General features: G+C 45.0%; 1 protein-coding gene across 1 annotated transcript; it reads left to right on the top strand.

Annotated features, from left to right (window-relative positions):
• Window positions 1–4,796: 4,796 nt before the first annotated feature.
• On the top strand, window positions 4,797–15,115 carry LOC117870405 (protein FAM219A). Its single transcript, XM_034757539.1, has 4 exons — window positions 4,797–4,895; window positions 9,459–9,539; window positions 9,939–9,993; window positions 12,946–15,115. Exons 1-4 carry the CDS (start codon window positions 4,840–4,842, stop codon window positions 13,102–13,104), a joined length of 351 nt encoding a protein of 116 aa, XP_034613430.1. The 5' UTR covers window positions 4,797–4,839; the 3' UTR covers window positions 13,105–15,115.
• Window positions 15,116–16,330: the final 1,215 nt, after the last annotated feature.

The raw sequence follows: 16,330 nt of genomic DNA, 5'->3' as shown, positions 1-16,330 counted from the left end.
GTAACCAGCCACAGTGCACCAACTGGCTAGCCAGTGTCAAGTGTTAGGGCTTCAAGAAGAAAACCTTTAAAAGCAATAGTCAGTATATTTGTAAGTTACCCAAATTTTTCTACTATTTGTGCAACTCATCCCTTGGTAATAAAATATCTTCTTGTGGTGTGAAAAGAATAAAATGTTTCAGAGACTGAAGAAACCAAATAGTGCAGTAAAGAAAGAAGAAAGTGAGAGCTAATGCAGTGAGGTGGCAGGCCCTGTTCTAGCTTTCCTTTTCCCAGGGCCGTTCAGACCCGCTCTGCAGCATTACAGGCAGCCAGCCCCCCCTCCTCTTTTGCACACACTGCCCTACATGTTTTCCTTCCTGTATAATGTCAGTGATTAGCATAAATGGAAGTGGTGCAGCTAAATTCCCCGGTGCACTGGGCTGGAAACATATCACCGTCTGTGTTCACGGAGCCATCTGCCAAAACGGGAACAAAACTGCTGCTTGCATCCACTCAAGTGTGGAGCCTCGTGGGTTACGGTGAACACTACACAATCTATTAAAGATGAGAGGGGAGCTTCAAAATCCTAATCGGGCATCCCCAGCAGAAGGTCCCTCAATGTTAATTGGCACAAGCAGGCTACTTCACACCCTCTCCGCTTGCCCATTCTGCTTTTCTGCAGAAGTACCTAGGTGTGGCAGGAACGTGGGATGGAGCAAAGTTAGCTCTCCTCCTAGTGCAATGTGTGTGTTCATATTGCACATATCTAGTCTTCCAGAGACACGTTTTGGAAATGGGACCATAAACCTGATTGCTGTAAATGTTTACGGTTAAGTGCAATTTAAATAAAAAAGGTGATAACAGCTAAGTGAAGTAGACTCCTTTCAAACACTAGGTAACGGCTTCCAAGGTAGCCATTGTTTGGGTGGGATTTCATCGTTCTTCTGTCCTTATGCTAAATTGTTTGTGACCTCTCAGAAAAAGCTGAAGCACAGCCCTGTGTTGTCTCGTCTTCCCCAGCCCTGCAGCTTCTCTTGGGTTTCTGAGGCATAATCTTTTTACAATTTTTACACCAGACATAAAAGATTGGAAATGGGTTTCTGTAATGCATTGCTCTGTTTCCTCCTTTGTTCCTGTGAAATTTCTTGAAATCCCATTTCTTCGGGATTTCTTCTTGCCTCAGTGAACGTAATCAGCAACTCCCATTAACTTAAATTCCCAAGTTTTCTGACACTTGAGAGTTGTTCAACACTTGGCAGTTTTGATGGCCTCGGCTCCTGATGAGCTATGATCGATTTTTCATCAAGTTGCTTTGCATCCTGAGAAGTTCATTGCATGTCCTGGGAATGCGACGTGCAGTGTGATCAATCCTGGATGGGGTGAGAGGGAGAGCCTTGTAGTATCAAACAGCAGTAACACCAAAAGATGAAGGACGGGCTATGCCCATGCCATCTTTTGCTACGATCCCATTCGATTTCACAAACTGAGCAGAAGCAATCTGGCTGAGTCCTTGGAGGGTAAACTCAAGCAAGTAACAAGAGAGCTCAATAGGTCGAACTCTTCCCGCTGATAGTACTAAAGCCACTGCCCCCCTCTGATATTAATACAGGAGCTGCCAACTCTTGGATGAAACACAAAACGTCCTTAATGGTGACTGGAGGTTTTGTGGCTCTTTATAAAAGTGGTGCTTTTGTCTGCTGGTCAAATTCAACTGTGGGTAATTGTATTGTGCCTACCAGAATTCACCTTGCAGTTTGCTGATTATTCTGTTCTTTCTATCTTAGACTGTTGTGTTGTGCTATTGTGCATTGTTCAATACATCCCCTATTCTAGTCTCAACCCTGCCACACCTGGGTGAATGTTAGCTGTGTAGAAGTGGTAGTGTAGCTGGAACACAGAGTGACAACTGCAGTTAAGGTTAGCTGTAGCCTTTGATATGGCATTCGTCACTGCAGTGATTGAGCACCAACATTAATTAATCCATCTTGTCCCCAGCCTTTGACATGAGGGAAAGCATGACTGCCTGACTCACAGATGGGAACTGAGCCAGAGTGACTTGCCTGAGGTCACAGAGGAAGTCACCGTTAGAGCTGGAGATAGAACCCAGATCTCCGTCTTCCAAGCCCAGTGCCTTAACTTCAAGACTGTCCTATCTCCCTTAGCGTGCCTCAGCATTTCCATTCTGTAGGGCCTGTTCCCATGGCTTCTTAAACTGAACAGTCACCTTTCAGGATGACATTTTGCTGGCTGAGTGTCTGCCCTGAACATTTTCAGAGTTTCAGAAAATGGTGTACTCTAGCTTAGAACGAGATTTCTGGTGGTGATGGTTGCTTTTAGGATGTGTGACTATCAGCAGCACCACAGTGTTTTAGAGAATACTTGCGCTAATGGACTGGATGGTCTAGGACCATGGTTTTCAGAGTAATATTATTTTACCTTTCTACTCAATTGTGGCTATTAAAATTGCATTGGCTGACGGTTCATGGTACTGAACTCTACTGGGCTGCTAGCAGAACTTGTTCAAGAGAGAGCCTGTGGCTTTGGAATTCACACCAGTCCGGGACAATGGAGCCAACATTTGACAAACTTCACAGGATGATGCTAAACTGAACTAGTTTAGTTTTAGGTCGCTTATTTCATCTTGCTCATTCCGGTGGCTGCTGCTACGTTTGGTGGCCGCATCGGTGGTTCTGATCAAAACTATCCATAGTGAGTAATTTCATTTTAATTTGTGCTTTAACAGCTTTTTGTAAATATGCCCTTGCGGGTCTGTCGACCCTGAACTCAGAGGTGTGACTGCAGCAAATGTAGACATACCCGAGCTAGCGTTAATCTAGCTAGCCCAACCAACCAGAGAAGTGAAGTTGCGGGAGCGTGGGCTAGCCGTTCAATTACATACCCAGTGTCCCGCCCGTGCCGCCATGGCTTCACTGCTACGGTTATTCAAGCTAGCTAGATCAAAGCTACCTTGAGTCTATCTACACGTGCTGTAGTCACACCTCTGCTTGCAGTGCAGGCACACTCTAAGTGTCAGATTAAACACTGTTGAAAATTTTACCCCAGTCACTAAATAGGAAGAGAAGGGGTCATACAGGAGACATTGGCTCACTCCAGCCCACAAACTTGCCTGGCAGAACAGAACCGTCATTCCCTGTTTGCGTTCGGAAGCTGTGTGGAGTTCAGGTGCCTTTTATGAATTATGAAACCTCTTTGAGCTGCCAATACTTTTCCAAGGGTGGTATTGTCTGTAGATTTGTATGCACAACCAGAGGCCTCTGTTACATTACAGAGAGGCAGTTGCCTTTTAGCAGTAAAGGTTGCAACCAGTTTCCACCATAATGCCCTGTTGTATCCCCATATGTCTTTGGTAAGGAAAATTCATTTGACCTGAGATATACCAGATGTCTGAAGAGGAAATGACCAATCCATGTTTGAGTTACGGCATCATGAAAAATCACCCTGATTTGAAATGTTCACTCCTGTCCAATGTCTGCCTCCCTCTAGCACATACCCGTGAGAATTAGGGGCCCAAACCTATTCCTACAGATGTCAATGGGAGTTTAGTCACCATTGACATCAGTGGGGTAAGAATTGTGCACAGTTTGTGTATGTTCTATTCTATATTGACAGGTTTCAGAGTAACAGCACAAGTACTCCTATTCTATATCATTTCAGAGCCCATCAACCTTGTATCTGAATGCCTCTGTTGGCTGATTCCCCCTTCAAACATAAGGTTCTTCTGTTACTGAAAGCAGAACTCTTCTTTCCTCTACTGTTATCTTCAGTGTCTTTCCCACATTTCCCCCTCTTATTTGCTGCACCCACTTGTTGCCCTTTGTCTAATATTAGATGGCTAGCCTGTTTGGGCTGAGATCATGTCTTCCTGCATGGCTGTATAGCACCTAGTAGAAGGTGGGCTCCCATCCTTATTGGAGTCTCTGGTCACTACTGCCATAGAAATAATGCATAGACTGTCTTAAGGACCTAGCTAGCACTCGTTCTGCAAGGAGGGGAGTTTGTGGAGCTGGATTCTAATCCTAGCTCTGTAGGTGAGCCGTTTATTAGGTAGAGGTCATAGTCTCTCCCTAATTAAAGCTGATTTTGATCCCCACTTATAATTCCAAAAAATCCTCAGGCTGTCACATTTTTAAGATTCCATCTCATTGACCACTTGAACCTTGAGCAAACTAAAATACTGGTTGAAAATCATGCAAAATGCTCAAAGGGTCGACATTTATAAAATTATCTAGAGAAATGAGGGGTAAGGACAGAAAAGAACAATGAGATTCAGTGTGGGAAGAATGTGACCACACCCCTGGGGACAGATAATAAACGGTCTAGAACTGAAAGGAGCTTGGACAGTAATAATCCTTCAGGCAGTGGAAACTATTAGGTTGTGGAATTGTCTCCCAGGAAAGTGGTCAAAAACTAGATTGGACTGAGCACTAAAACCAGCACAACGTCCTGCATTGGTGGCAGATTCTTTGCCATTTTCAGCTTCTGAGAGTGCCGACTTGGACCCTTTCCTGGCAGTCCCAACAGAGTCAAAGCTTTCATGGGCTAGCTGCCCCTTCCCCCACCCCAACACCAGAGTAAGGCATGAGGCATCTTACAGGGTGGGGTGGAATAGGGACAAAGCTGGCACTTTTCTTGAGCTGTCCCTGCTTTGGAGATCAAGAACTTCCCTCTCTCTGGCTTCTTCTAATCCTTGCTACACTTTTCACCAGCTCAGAATTCCGTGTCAGCGGCTGCATGGTAGCCAGGAAAAGAACTTTACTAACTTTGTTTTCCCCTTTGTATTCCTGATACAGAGAAGCAGAGGGAGTTAGCTCGAAAGGGGTCCCTGAAGAACGGCAACATGGGAAGCCCAGTTAATCAGCAGCCCAAGAAGAACAATGTGATGGCTCGAACAAGGTAGAGAATTTCGTAGTGTTCAAGTATGTATGCAGTGCACCACCATCCCTGGGGACTGGGACTGTCATAATGCTGAGCTGACATCATATAACAGTAATGATGGCGCTCTCAGGGTCTGGCAGGCCACAGACCCTGTGCGCTGCGTTGGGGAGGGGTGGAGTCAGGGTCAAGGTACAGCCAGGAGAGCAGCTGGGGTACCTTGGCAGACTGGCTGATCTTTATTGAAAGCAGCACTAAACCCGAGGGTCAGTCTGATCGACTGCGGCGTTCCTGGTAATCCGAAACACCGTGTAATCCTGTGAATAGGAGATTGCACAATACTGCTTCAAACGAACACCACTCTGATTTAGGGCTTATCTCTGACTTGGCTGGTTTTATCCCAGTCTTTTTGCTGCTCTTTTTGAATTCAAATGCTTCCAAATACCGGTTGACTTAACAAAGGCCTGTGAATGGCCCGTCTGTATGCCTTTTGCCATATATATTTCCTCTGGGCTCTAAACAGCATGACCAAACTTTCTCAGAGCTGCTCACGCTCACAGATAACTGACAATATTTAGTTTGTGTTGCAGGTACTAGTCAACTGAAAAAAAAAAGTTCATGATTGTATGTTTTCGTGGATCCCATTTTGTTTTGTCGGTCCACGGTCCAGTACAGTAGAACCTCACTCAGTGAGCATTAATGAGTTGGAACACCACTGCGTATCAGGGAGGGGTACAGTCATTGAGGATCAGTGAGGGGAACGGTTTGAGTGCCATCACAAGGGTGGCATTTACACCTAGACAGTCTTCAGTGTAGAAGTGAAGACAACTTCAGAATGTTGGTGAAACCTGAATGCTTATTGGCCGATGAGAACGTTGTCCAGTTCACCATATACTGAATAGAATGGAAACTGTAGGTTAGATTCTCTCTGTGCTAAGCATCCACCTTATGAGAGATTCTTTGTTGAATCCTAAATCATGCCCGAGTTCCGTCAAGTTTTGTTTGTAAGTGACTTTGGTGGCTGCAGAACATATCACGTTGTTTCTAGTTTATGTTTGGAAGTTCCAAACTGTATAGCAGTCCCAAAGCCCTTTGTTGCTAGCAAGAGATGCGGCAAATGTAACTAGGATGCAATGGAATGTAGGAAAAGTTAACTGGGGTTGTCGATATACAGCCTTCCTCATAGGATCTGAGCATTTCCCAAGTCAAGGCTGGATATCAGGAAAAACTGCTACTTCGAAATATTAGACTGTGGATTAGCTTCCCAAGGGATGTGATGGAAGCCCTGTTGCTCGCCAGATTTAAAAAAAAACAATGAAAATATGGAGCATTGCAGTCAGGATTTAAACTGGAAGTGAGGAAGGTGGGCTGTGGGAGGTGGCAGACATAGGGACCTATATGTAGTGTTAGTGACTCATGTTGTCAGGGTGGGTGGTTGCTTCAGTGTGCAAAAAAGCTTCAAATTGAGAGGGAGGGCAGCTGTTTGGGGCCAGCTACTGACAGACGCTTTGGAAGCTATTCTAGGGAAACTATATCCCTCCCAGACATCTGGGGTAGTGTCCTGCAGTCTGGCTAGTGTGCATCTCGCACACCCCTCAGCTTACTTCACTCTGTGCGATCTTGAGGAACAAAGGCCCACCAGGGAGCTACTCTCCCACACCTCGCCCTGATGACTCAAGCCCTAAGTACCTTAAATGCCTATGAAATGGTTAAAGTAGCTTATTTTCGCTAAAAATTACACTGTAATGTCTGTTATGATCTTACTGCAGCTATTGCTCCATAGCCAGTGTCTAACAATTCCTTAACTCTGCTGTGAACTTGCTTCAGTCTCAGCGGAGTAAAAACACTGAAAAAGATTATGTTGCTCTCTGCTGACTAGTGTAATTTTTTCCCCTTTTATCAAATCTCCTGCTCCTGACCTAGTCATTTTTTTCTCTCTTGCTTTATCCACATTATCACTTTTCACCCGTCTGGGTTTCTTATTCTTCCTTAAGAATGTTATAAACACTTGCTCTCCCCTCACCAGCCTGTCTCAGCCCTTCTTTGTGGGCGAAAGGTAATTGAGTCTTGTCAGGCCTTTGCCTCTCTGAGACTTGGCAAGGGTGCTGAGTGGTGGTTGGTTTTCTCTGTGGCAAGCATCTGTCCGCTAAGGACTGGACTGAAAATACCAGCTTGCTTAACCTAGCCCAACAAACCATCAGATGGTAACAACTTAAAATGATTTCTTTGATACTTCGTGTCCAGTAAACAGTCTCCTGCACTGTCCAGTCGTCCTCTTTCTGTCAATAGTGTTCATTCCTTTGCCTCAGTCGGGCCCTCTTCCACATCTTTCTCCTGTTTCGTTTGCATGGCTTTCTTCTCTCTCTGCTCCTTCCTGAGGCTCAGTTAGGGCCAGTCTACTACACAGGGGGGGGGGGGGAATCGATCTAAGATACGCGACTTCAGCTACGCTATTCGCGTAGCTGAAGTTGAAGTATCGTAGTTCGACTTACCTGGCCATCCTCACGGTGGCAAGTCGACCACCGCGGCTCCCCCGTCGACTCCGCTTACTCCTCCTGCTGAGGTGGAGTACAGGCATCGATTCGGGGATCAATTTATCGCGTGTAGACGAGACGCGATAAATCGATCCCCGATAGATCGATCACTACTCGCCGGGTAGTGTAGACATAGCCTTAGACTCTGTAGCTGATTGTAGGATCAGTTACTGACCTTAAGCATCATCGCTTCTTCTACCTCCAACATTTCTTTTTCAGGAGTTGAAAGGCCCCTTGTATGCTATGGAAACAGGACCTAAATTCTGCGGCAGGGCCAGGGTCCCTTGTTTTCTGCAGCTCACTAGTGCGGCAGATTGGAAAATCTGCAGCAACTTTTAAGTAATTTTGTTTTAATGGGGTTTCTTAATGAATTCAGTAAGAAAATGAATAATACAATCAGTGTGGGATTCCACAAGCATGCTTTGATAGAAACTTGAATGTGTTTTACTCTTCCCTGCCTTTGTCAATCTTCAGTACATGGCAGACATTTGTATTCCCAATGCCATACATGCTTTGTAAAAAATTGCCAGGAGGGAAGCTGGAAGGTTTGCAGCTGGGGCTTTTTGCACTGGTGGAATTAACTATCATCTTTAGGCTCGAATTAACCCTGCACCTCCCAAACTCTTGAAAGCTGGAAATTTCAGGAAAATGGAACTAATCTTGGGCCCCATCCTACAGTTGCACCATGTGTAGTTAAAAGCCTACCTCTCTGCATTTACACACCCTTGAGGAAACACTGCGTCTCACCACTGAAAAGAACTCACCTCTGTTACTGTTTCTGCCCTCTGCATACATTGCTATTGCTCCATTCGTTTAATTTGGTTAGTGTTTTTTTAAGATTTTCTCTTCAGTTGCTTGGCTAGAAATGCCGTGTTTTTTAAATGAAGGCCGAGGTTTTGCAGTTCAGTTATGCGGAAGAGGGGTGGTTTGTGTGTTGTATGCAGTAGGTCCCCAAGGAAATTAACCAGCTTTCTTTCCAGGAAGATCCTGAATCTACATTCTGTTATTTAAATCTCATATTGATTAACAATATTAACTTAGATTCCGTCTTCATGAGACATCTGATGATTCCAAAAGCCGCTATAAAATAACTAAATATAAAATATTCTAGTCCATTGGGGTTCTTACACTACACCCATCCCTGGTATCAATTTAATTATTATGCTAAAAGAAACAGTTTTAAGAAAAATCACTGTGAAAAGGAGCAGTTTCTAGGTGTCTCCTTATTCCAGTTCCATCTTTACTCCTTTTGCTCTTCCCTCAACATTTGGAGCAGCCTTGCACTTATCCATCAGAAACCCCTCTTCTTCAAACCAAGCCTTCAAACGCATTTTTTCCCCCCAGGAGTCCGTAGTGTATGTCTTGCCAAACTGCTGGCCAGTATTGGATTATTGTCCTAGGACGGTTTCTGAATGTTGGTATAAGAACTCTTAACCCTCTGGCAGATTTAGTACTATGAATGGCTTGGTAAATCTCTTGGGTTTTAGCTAATGATTTCCTTGTGTAAACATCTCCATTTCAGGGTGGGCAAGGGCTGAGTTCCATAAAGCCAGAGATTCACCCCTTTTGAGTATTAGAGGTACTCACAGCCACTGCCTTCTGAGGTCTCCTCATTACATTTGCTTATTGGCTAATGTAATCCCTTTACTACTACCAAAAACATTCAGACATCACAAGCAATTCTAGCAGAACCCGTCCACCAGATGAAACACTAGAAAGTACCAGCTGTATCCTTCTGTGAGGGAGGAGTGCACTTCCAAGACACGGCTAGCTCATTCATCTGCGAAAACTGGCCTGACAGCTAACCAGAGACAAAACTTGGTTCCATTTCATTGTAAAACATGAATTCCTGACATATAAATTATTTTTTTCTACCACTCTCAACCTAAACAACTTCATGAACAAGACAGGATTGTTCAAAGAAAACGACGTTCTGTGGAATGCGAACAAACGGTCTCTCCGATGACCTGGCTATGTTACGACTTGGTCTCAAATGTTAAATGGTTCTGAGTTTAATTTTGTGCTTAATGGAAAATTTTACTTCTTTCAGGCTGGTTGTTCCCAATAAAGGCTATTCATCATTAGATCAGAGCCCAGATGAAAAGCCACTGGTAGCACTGGATACGGACAGGTATGAAAAGTGTTAATTAACAGTACGATTGTATGTCAGGGTCTTGCATTGTGTCTTGCGAGGCGTGTAGTGCTGAGTGCCCAGGCCCCTGCTTGCACCACTCATGCTAGTTCTTCTACCAAAGACGACTGTAACCTTGGGTAAGTCTCTTAATCTGTCTGCCTGTCTCCATAGATGTGAAATGGGTCTGCAGCTATTCACTTTCAGACTTTTTCAAACTGGGGCAGGTGGAGTGCTTTGAGATGTGTTGATGAAAGCTGCTACGTACATCTATAAACTTCTGCGTGCATGGAGTTGAGATTCACGATATGGACAAAATAGAGAGAGGCAAGATGCTAGAGAGAGAACAAGTCTCTTTAACTGTTTCCTTCCCTTTGCTGTCTCTTGTCTTCCCCACAGCGATGATGACTTTGACATGTCCAGATATTCCTCTTCGGGATATTCTTCAGCTGAGGTGAGTTACAATCTCTTCTGCGTGCCTTGCCATAGATACTAATTATTGAAGCAAGAATTGAGCTGGGCAAAGGATTTAGCAGCAACACTTTATTCCAAGATTCTTTTTTTTTTTTTTAAATGGCAGGTGCTTCTCCCCTAGCTGAGCTAACTGGCTTTCTCCACTCATCCATTTGAGATAGGCATAATTTTCCCCCCGGGATGTTCTCACATGTGATCTTAGCACTGCTGAAGTTTTATCCCATAGTTGTCAGAATTTGCATTCCACGCTGGCAAACCTCCAATACATGGTGCCTTGGCACAACAGATGCAAACATGCTATACTGGAGGCCATGGCAGACTTGATAACCATCCCCCTGACACGTACAAGTGCAGCAAGTCCCTGGGATGCTACAGTAGTGATTGCTCAGAGCTGTCTCTTTATAAGGACTGTTGACACGTGCTATGAATATCAGGGTCACTTTGTGCTTTGTGATCAGGCTCCCACAAAACTGGGGCAAGGGCAGATCCAAGAAGAACTTGTATAGAAGTTCTTGCTGCCTCTTCCTTGGGGGAAAAAACTGCGAGTTCAGTATTGTTGATTCTTCAACCTTATTTCCTAGTACATTTCAAACATCTGTGGTGAATCAATTGCTCAGGCACTGGTCCATATTTTGCATAACCAACTAATCAAATTAAGCTTAGGCTGTTGGGCAGCCCATTTTCACATGGAGGCCACTGGAAACTGCTTCTCCTTCAATCCCTTCTTTGGCCAAACCAAAATCAAACCTTCAGGAGACAGTTGGGAGCCAGGGTCAAGTCAAGAAATCTGGAATGTATCCGGGTCCCCAAACAAAGCATGCTGTTACAGTCATGCAATCAGATCTGGTCAGCTAAGCAAGGTCAGGCCAGATCAGTATTTGAATCAGAGACCTCAACGGAACACCTATGGACCACGGGTAGTGGTGATGATTTCAGTAGCTCTTCCTTCTGGATCAATGCTAACACAATGCCCCTGCTGGAGGTTCTTTTTTTTTTTTTAACAAGGTCTTGTCTACACAGGGAAGTTATTCTGGAATAAGGTAGGGTGTGAATTTAAAGCACTATAGCTGTGCTGGAATCATGTGGACATTCTTGGTTCAGAATCAGCGTGTCCACATTGGGAGCTGTTTCGATCAATTTCCCTGCGTAGTCAAGATCTGAGATGTAAAAAAGAAGTCCTGACCACACGTGGCCATTAAAGGTCTCACAGCACTCTCTTTTTTTAAAGTGGGCAGGATTCAGTCCTGGTGTCCTGGCCCAATTCCAGCTCTCCTGACTGCAAACATCTCCTCGAGTTCCAGTTCGATACAATTTCTTCACTTGCTGGCCTAAGCTGTTGTACATTGCTTTTGTGCATTGTTAAAGAAGAGCTGCTTGTCCCACAACGTGGCTGTACTTAGTGATGGCTGCAATAAACCCCTGTGCATAGTTCTGTAACCATTTGTGAAAGGTGCAGTATAAATAAATATTGCTGCATGAGAAACTCAAACATACGTTTCTAAAGAGTGGTGTACTTGGGAGGCAGTACCCGCCGTGTGCGCATGTTGGCTTCAGGGAGTCACTCTGGCAAGCTCTGAGCAATAAGCCCCCCCCCCTTTTTTAATAAAGAAACTTTTGTTAAAAGCCGGGTTAGGAAGATCGCTCTCTCAGAAACCCTTATTTTAATGGTACATTTTAGAATTAAACTCTGCACTAACGAACCAGAGGGAGCGAACCCCTTGCAAACAGGTGGACCAGAATTGCACTTGGTAGAGTTCTTTCCACTGGCAGCCATCCTCCCTCTCATCCTTTTTTTTTTTTTTTTCCTTCCCTTCCTCCAAGAAAAAAAAATTAGTGGCTTTGTGCAGCCTCAATTATCAGCTCTCTCATTGTGTAGAACCCCTGCCCCTGCCCTGCCGTTTGCCAGGCAGTCTGCCCTGTGCTGGGGCCCACATTTGAACTCTGAAAGTCAGGAGCTCCTAAAGTAATGCATGAGACTTGATAGGTTCCCGTGGCCACTTATCACTCTGGCTATGTCTACACTACCACAGTAAGTCAACCTAAGTTACGCTACTCCTACTATGTAGCTTAAGTCGACTTACTGCGGTGTCTGCACTGCACTGGGTCGACTGGAGACACTCTCCCGTCGACTTTCCTTACTCTTCTCGTTCGGGGTGGAGTACTGGAGTCGACTGGAGAGCAATCTGCGGTTGATTTGGCGAGTCTTCACTAGACCCACTAAATCAACCCCTGGTGCATCAATCGCCGGAGCGCCGATTCGGCCGTAGTGTAGACATAGCCTCTGATTGCGTCTACACTGCAGCTGCTGGAGTAATTTCCAGCTCAAGGACACACATCCGCACTGACTTTGATCACCGAGCTAGCCCACTAAAAGTAACAGTGTAGCGGCAGCAGCATGGACTAGCCACCCAAGTATAATCCTGTCCAAGATCCTAGCTAATGCACTCAGGCAGCTAACCAAGCCACCCGCCGTGCTGCTGCGGCTACACCGCTGTCTTTAGCACCCTACCTTGATCAAAGCTAGTAGGTGTATGTCTGCCCCAGCTGGGAATCACACCTCCCACTCCAGCGTAGGAGTACCCGGTGAGGCAGGGAAAGCGAGAGGCTTTCAGCCGCAGAAAAGGGGTCTGGAATTGTAACTCTTGGCAGTTGGGAAGGAAGTCTGCGTTGGTCCAGTGGTAGTGGGCGGAGGGCGTTTGGAAGCATTCCAGGCTTCTTGTTTGTTTGGGTTGAGAGGGAATTGAAAGGGGGTGGCACCTGGGGATGCAGCTGGGACTCTGGTGGGATATTTTTCACTGCTGGGATGTTTGGCAGCTGGGAATGGAAGACAAATATGTCACATGTTCAGGAAACATCCTCCCATTCTGCACCATTTGCGGGGGGGTGGCGGGGCAAGTCTCAAGTATTTGACTGTTTGTCTCTTTGTCTGCAGCAGATCAACCAAGACTTGAACATCCAGCTGCTAAAGGATGGCTATCGGTTAGATGAGATCCCAGACGATGAGGACCTCGACCTAATCCCCCCTAAATCAGTCAACCCCACCTGCATGTGCTGCCAAGCCACCTCCTCCACCGCCTGCCACATCCAGTAATGAGGACGGCAGGCTGTGATCAGTGCTTTCCACTATAACTGTAAAACTTAACAGCCATTGCTTCCTCCTATGGTAGGACGTGCACCTCTTTGTGTTCATGGAGCCAGGAGAAACCAAAACTCCATTTTATGATTGGTTGATGAGTTATTTTAAGCTATGGTTAACAGACATAAGCTGCTCCAAGTGCCAGGCTGGAGTCTGAGCAATTGGCTGGTCTGGAAAGCTAATGCAAATGGGTCCAGTGATCCCTGGGTCTGGACAGGCTCTGGGTATGGTTTGTAAGGTGCATGTACTGGATTGAGAAGGATCAGATGTGGCTGCAGTTAATCCTACCCGTCACAACTAATCCAACTGCGAGTTCAACTGAGTCTAAGATGTAAGGTCTTTCTAACCCGGGGAAAGGTCATTTTTTAATTCATTCACTGAAACTGATCAGTTTGTGCCAACCAAAATTGTACCTGAATAGGAACAGAGTGGAGTATTCTAGACTATGGCAGTGCTGCTGGCAAGGATTAATATACCCTGGAAATCAGTTACACACAAACCGAACATGTAGGAGGAATTTCATTCTGGGTTAATACCAAACTTTACTTGGACTGTCATGTCACAGATCTGATGTAACCTACTGTTATTTCCCTATGAGATTAGCAGCAAACAGATAAAATTCTGTCCACAATCCATCCATGCCCCTCCTGCATTCAATTTATTCCCAGGAGTAAACATACCATATCCATGAATTCAGTCCAGTCATATTTATTGGGTTTTGCCTCCAATGTTTAAGGGGAATTTTTGGGGCCCAGCTGCTGGCAAAAATCACAGTCCTTGTCCATTTAAGTAAAAAATATGTATATACCTAGGAAGAATCATAATGATACAGTCTTAAGGTCAGAACCAAAAAAGCAAGTTGAAGAAAGCACATGGTTTTTACAGTACACAGAGGTTCATGTTATCTTGACTTTGAGCCTCTTAGTGCCTATTGAAGAGATTTACCAACACTGTACGTCTGTGCATTTAGTGTTGCCATATGTTAGCAGGATAGGCAGTTTCCAGCAACAAGAGGATTGAGCAGGTTCCCATCATGAGACGCACGAGGGAAACTGCTGTCATCCCACCTCTGCCCTATTCTGAGCCAGCCTTAGCTTGTGTTAGGGCGGTGCCAGTGGTGAAGGAACAGTTGTGTTTGCACAATGCTGTTCGTGTTCAGGAAACATGCCTCTAAGATCAGCAGATTTACCGCATCGCCAGTTCAGGTTTGTTTTTAATGCCAGTGAATTTCCTGAATTACGAACCATATTGGCCTCCTGATATTTCTTTTAAACTTTTGGTGCAAAAGGTGCCCAAGAGTCAGGTAAATGTAGGGCCAGCGCTTATTATGCCATCAGACTAAATTCCTTGACATGAAACATGACTGCGTATTCTTCTGCTTTGTCAGGAGGGACAAAAACTACCAACCTTGCTTTTAGTGCTTGCTTCAGGTATTGGTAATGAAAATATTTGAGGAAAACGAACCATTTTTCCAGTTTAAACTTCTTCTGGGAATTCCTTCATAGTGCAACACATATGCTTAAATTTCATCTTTCTGGAGTGTAAAATCCTTGTGTAAAAGTTAGATGCCGTCAACTAACTCTTTAAAAGGACACTGTCAGCTGCTTTTAATAGCTTTAATCATTGTTGGCTTTTACTCTGTGTATGGCAAGATGCAGCATACTCTAGTGGTCTGAGCACAGGATTAGAGCACAGGGGCTCCTGGGTTCTAGAGCACAGGGGCTCCTGGGTTCTAGAGCACAGCTCCACCACTCGCTTGTGTGGCCTTGAGCAAGTCACTCAAACTGTGTTTTCCCCATCTGTAAAATGGCAGAATACTTACCTACCTCACAGGACATTGTGAGGTTATGCTGCCGTTGTTTATAGCACTTTACATCTATAAGTGCTAACTGCCCTTTGCAAATCCTCTGAGACTTTTGGAAACGGAATGTTCCCCTATTGATCTTGCCCTTTTTAATCACTTGGCAACTATGGGGTAGGGACGGTTTTGTGGCCTGCAGCATGCAGGGGGTCAGACCAGATGATCATAATGGTCCCTTCTGACCTTAAAGTCTATGAGTCTATGAGTCTATTGAGGTGGAAGTTTTCCCAAACGTTTCTAGAGAAGCACAAATCGTCAGCCATCGTGTGCCCGCTTCACCTTTGATGCCAGCAGAAATGGTGCTCAGCTTTGGGAATAACTAGGCAGAAGAGGCACTCTCACAAAATGATACGTGTAGAGACAAGATGGCTTTTGATTCTTAGGAGTAATGAGTGGGGAATGTGCCCAAATATTTTTTCTTTAAAAGGTCAAATTTTATACTAAAATTATTTGACAGTGTCCCTTTAAAGGGCTGTATTAATACAGGCTTTCAGACTGCTGACTAAAACTTTATAGACTGGGACTACATAGTATAGTATTCATACGAACACCAACATCATCATTATATTCATCCTCTGGGGCAAGCACAACTGCTCAAACTTTGCCCAAGTGGGAGCATTGCCTGTTAGGGGTCTGGTGCCCCAGAGCTCTGCACCTACTTTGTATTTAAATACAATGGCATGGCCTGTGCCAGACTACAGGTCCCAGCATGCAAAGCCTCTGTCCTTATACCGAGCGTGTCCTGGTATGCAGATCAAGATGGAGCACTCCATGCTGGGATTAATAGTCTTCATAGGCTGCCCCACCATATTAAAGAAGAGACCTCACCTGCTGATGTGATGACTATTGCCCCAAGGGAGCAAGAACAAATGCTTTTATTTCTTCTGGTTTCCATTTTTTTTGGCCTCCTGCCCCAAATGCATTATTTTAATAGCCCCTCCCCCCCCCCCCCCCCCCCCCCGCGCGCACACACACACACACACACACACCCCGTTTGGGCTGTGAAATAAGCACACGTTTCCAGTTTAACCCTTTAGGATCTGCGTGAGAGGGATGCTCAGTGTTTGGGGAAGATAGGAGGGAGGTGAAGACTATGTTTAAATATTAATTACACTACAGGTACTTTCATGGTATCTACAAACCATGCTCCATGACGGGCGCTTTCTACAGATTCTACAGAAATCACATGCTGAGTTTGTTTCATTCCCCATTCACAAAGGGGTTTGGTTGCACAAACAGCTGGCTTAGCATGATCAGTACAGATCCATAAAATGGAAACTTTTGGCTTCTCCTCACTCTGTGCTTTGTGTCCATGTATTT

This window comes from Trachemys scripta, unplaced genomic scaffold (assembly GCF_013100865.1).
Source record: "Trachemys scripta elegans isolate TJP31775 unplaced genomic scaffold, CAS_Tse_1.0 scaffold_28, whole genome shotgun sequence".
Classification (NCBI taxonomy): Eukaryota; Metazoa; Chordata; order Testudines; family Emydidae; genus Trachemys; species Trachemys scripta.
The sequence above is the reverse complement of the archived record's forward strand: the minus strand, read 5'-3'. Positions and strand labels throughout refer to the sequence as shown.

Bases quoted from the DNA above. Each gene is read 5' to 3' on its own strand.
- LOC117870405 (XM_034757539.1), top strand. From the start codon at position 4,840: ATGGGAAGCCCAGTTAATCAGCAGCCCAAGAAGAACAATGTGATGGCT. The intron at 4,896-9,458 runs GTAGAGAATTTC...TACTTCTTTCAG, and splicing joins AATGTGATGGCTCGAACAAG to GCTGGTTGTTCCCAATAAAG. The intron at 9,540-9,938 runs GTATGAAAAGTG...TCTTCCCCACAG, and splicing joins GTAGCACTGGATACGGACAG to CGATGATGACTTTGACATGT.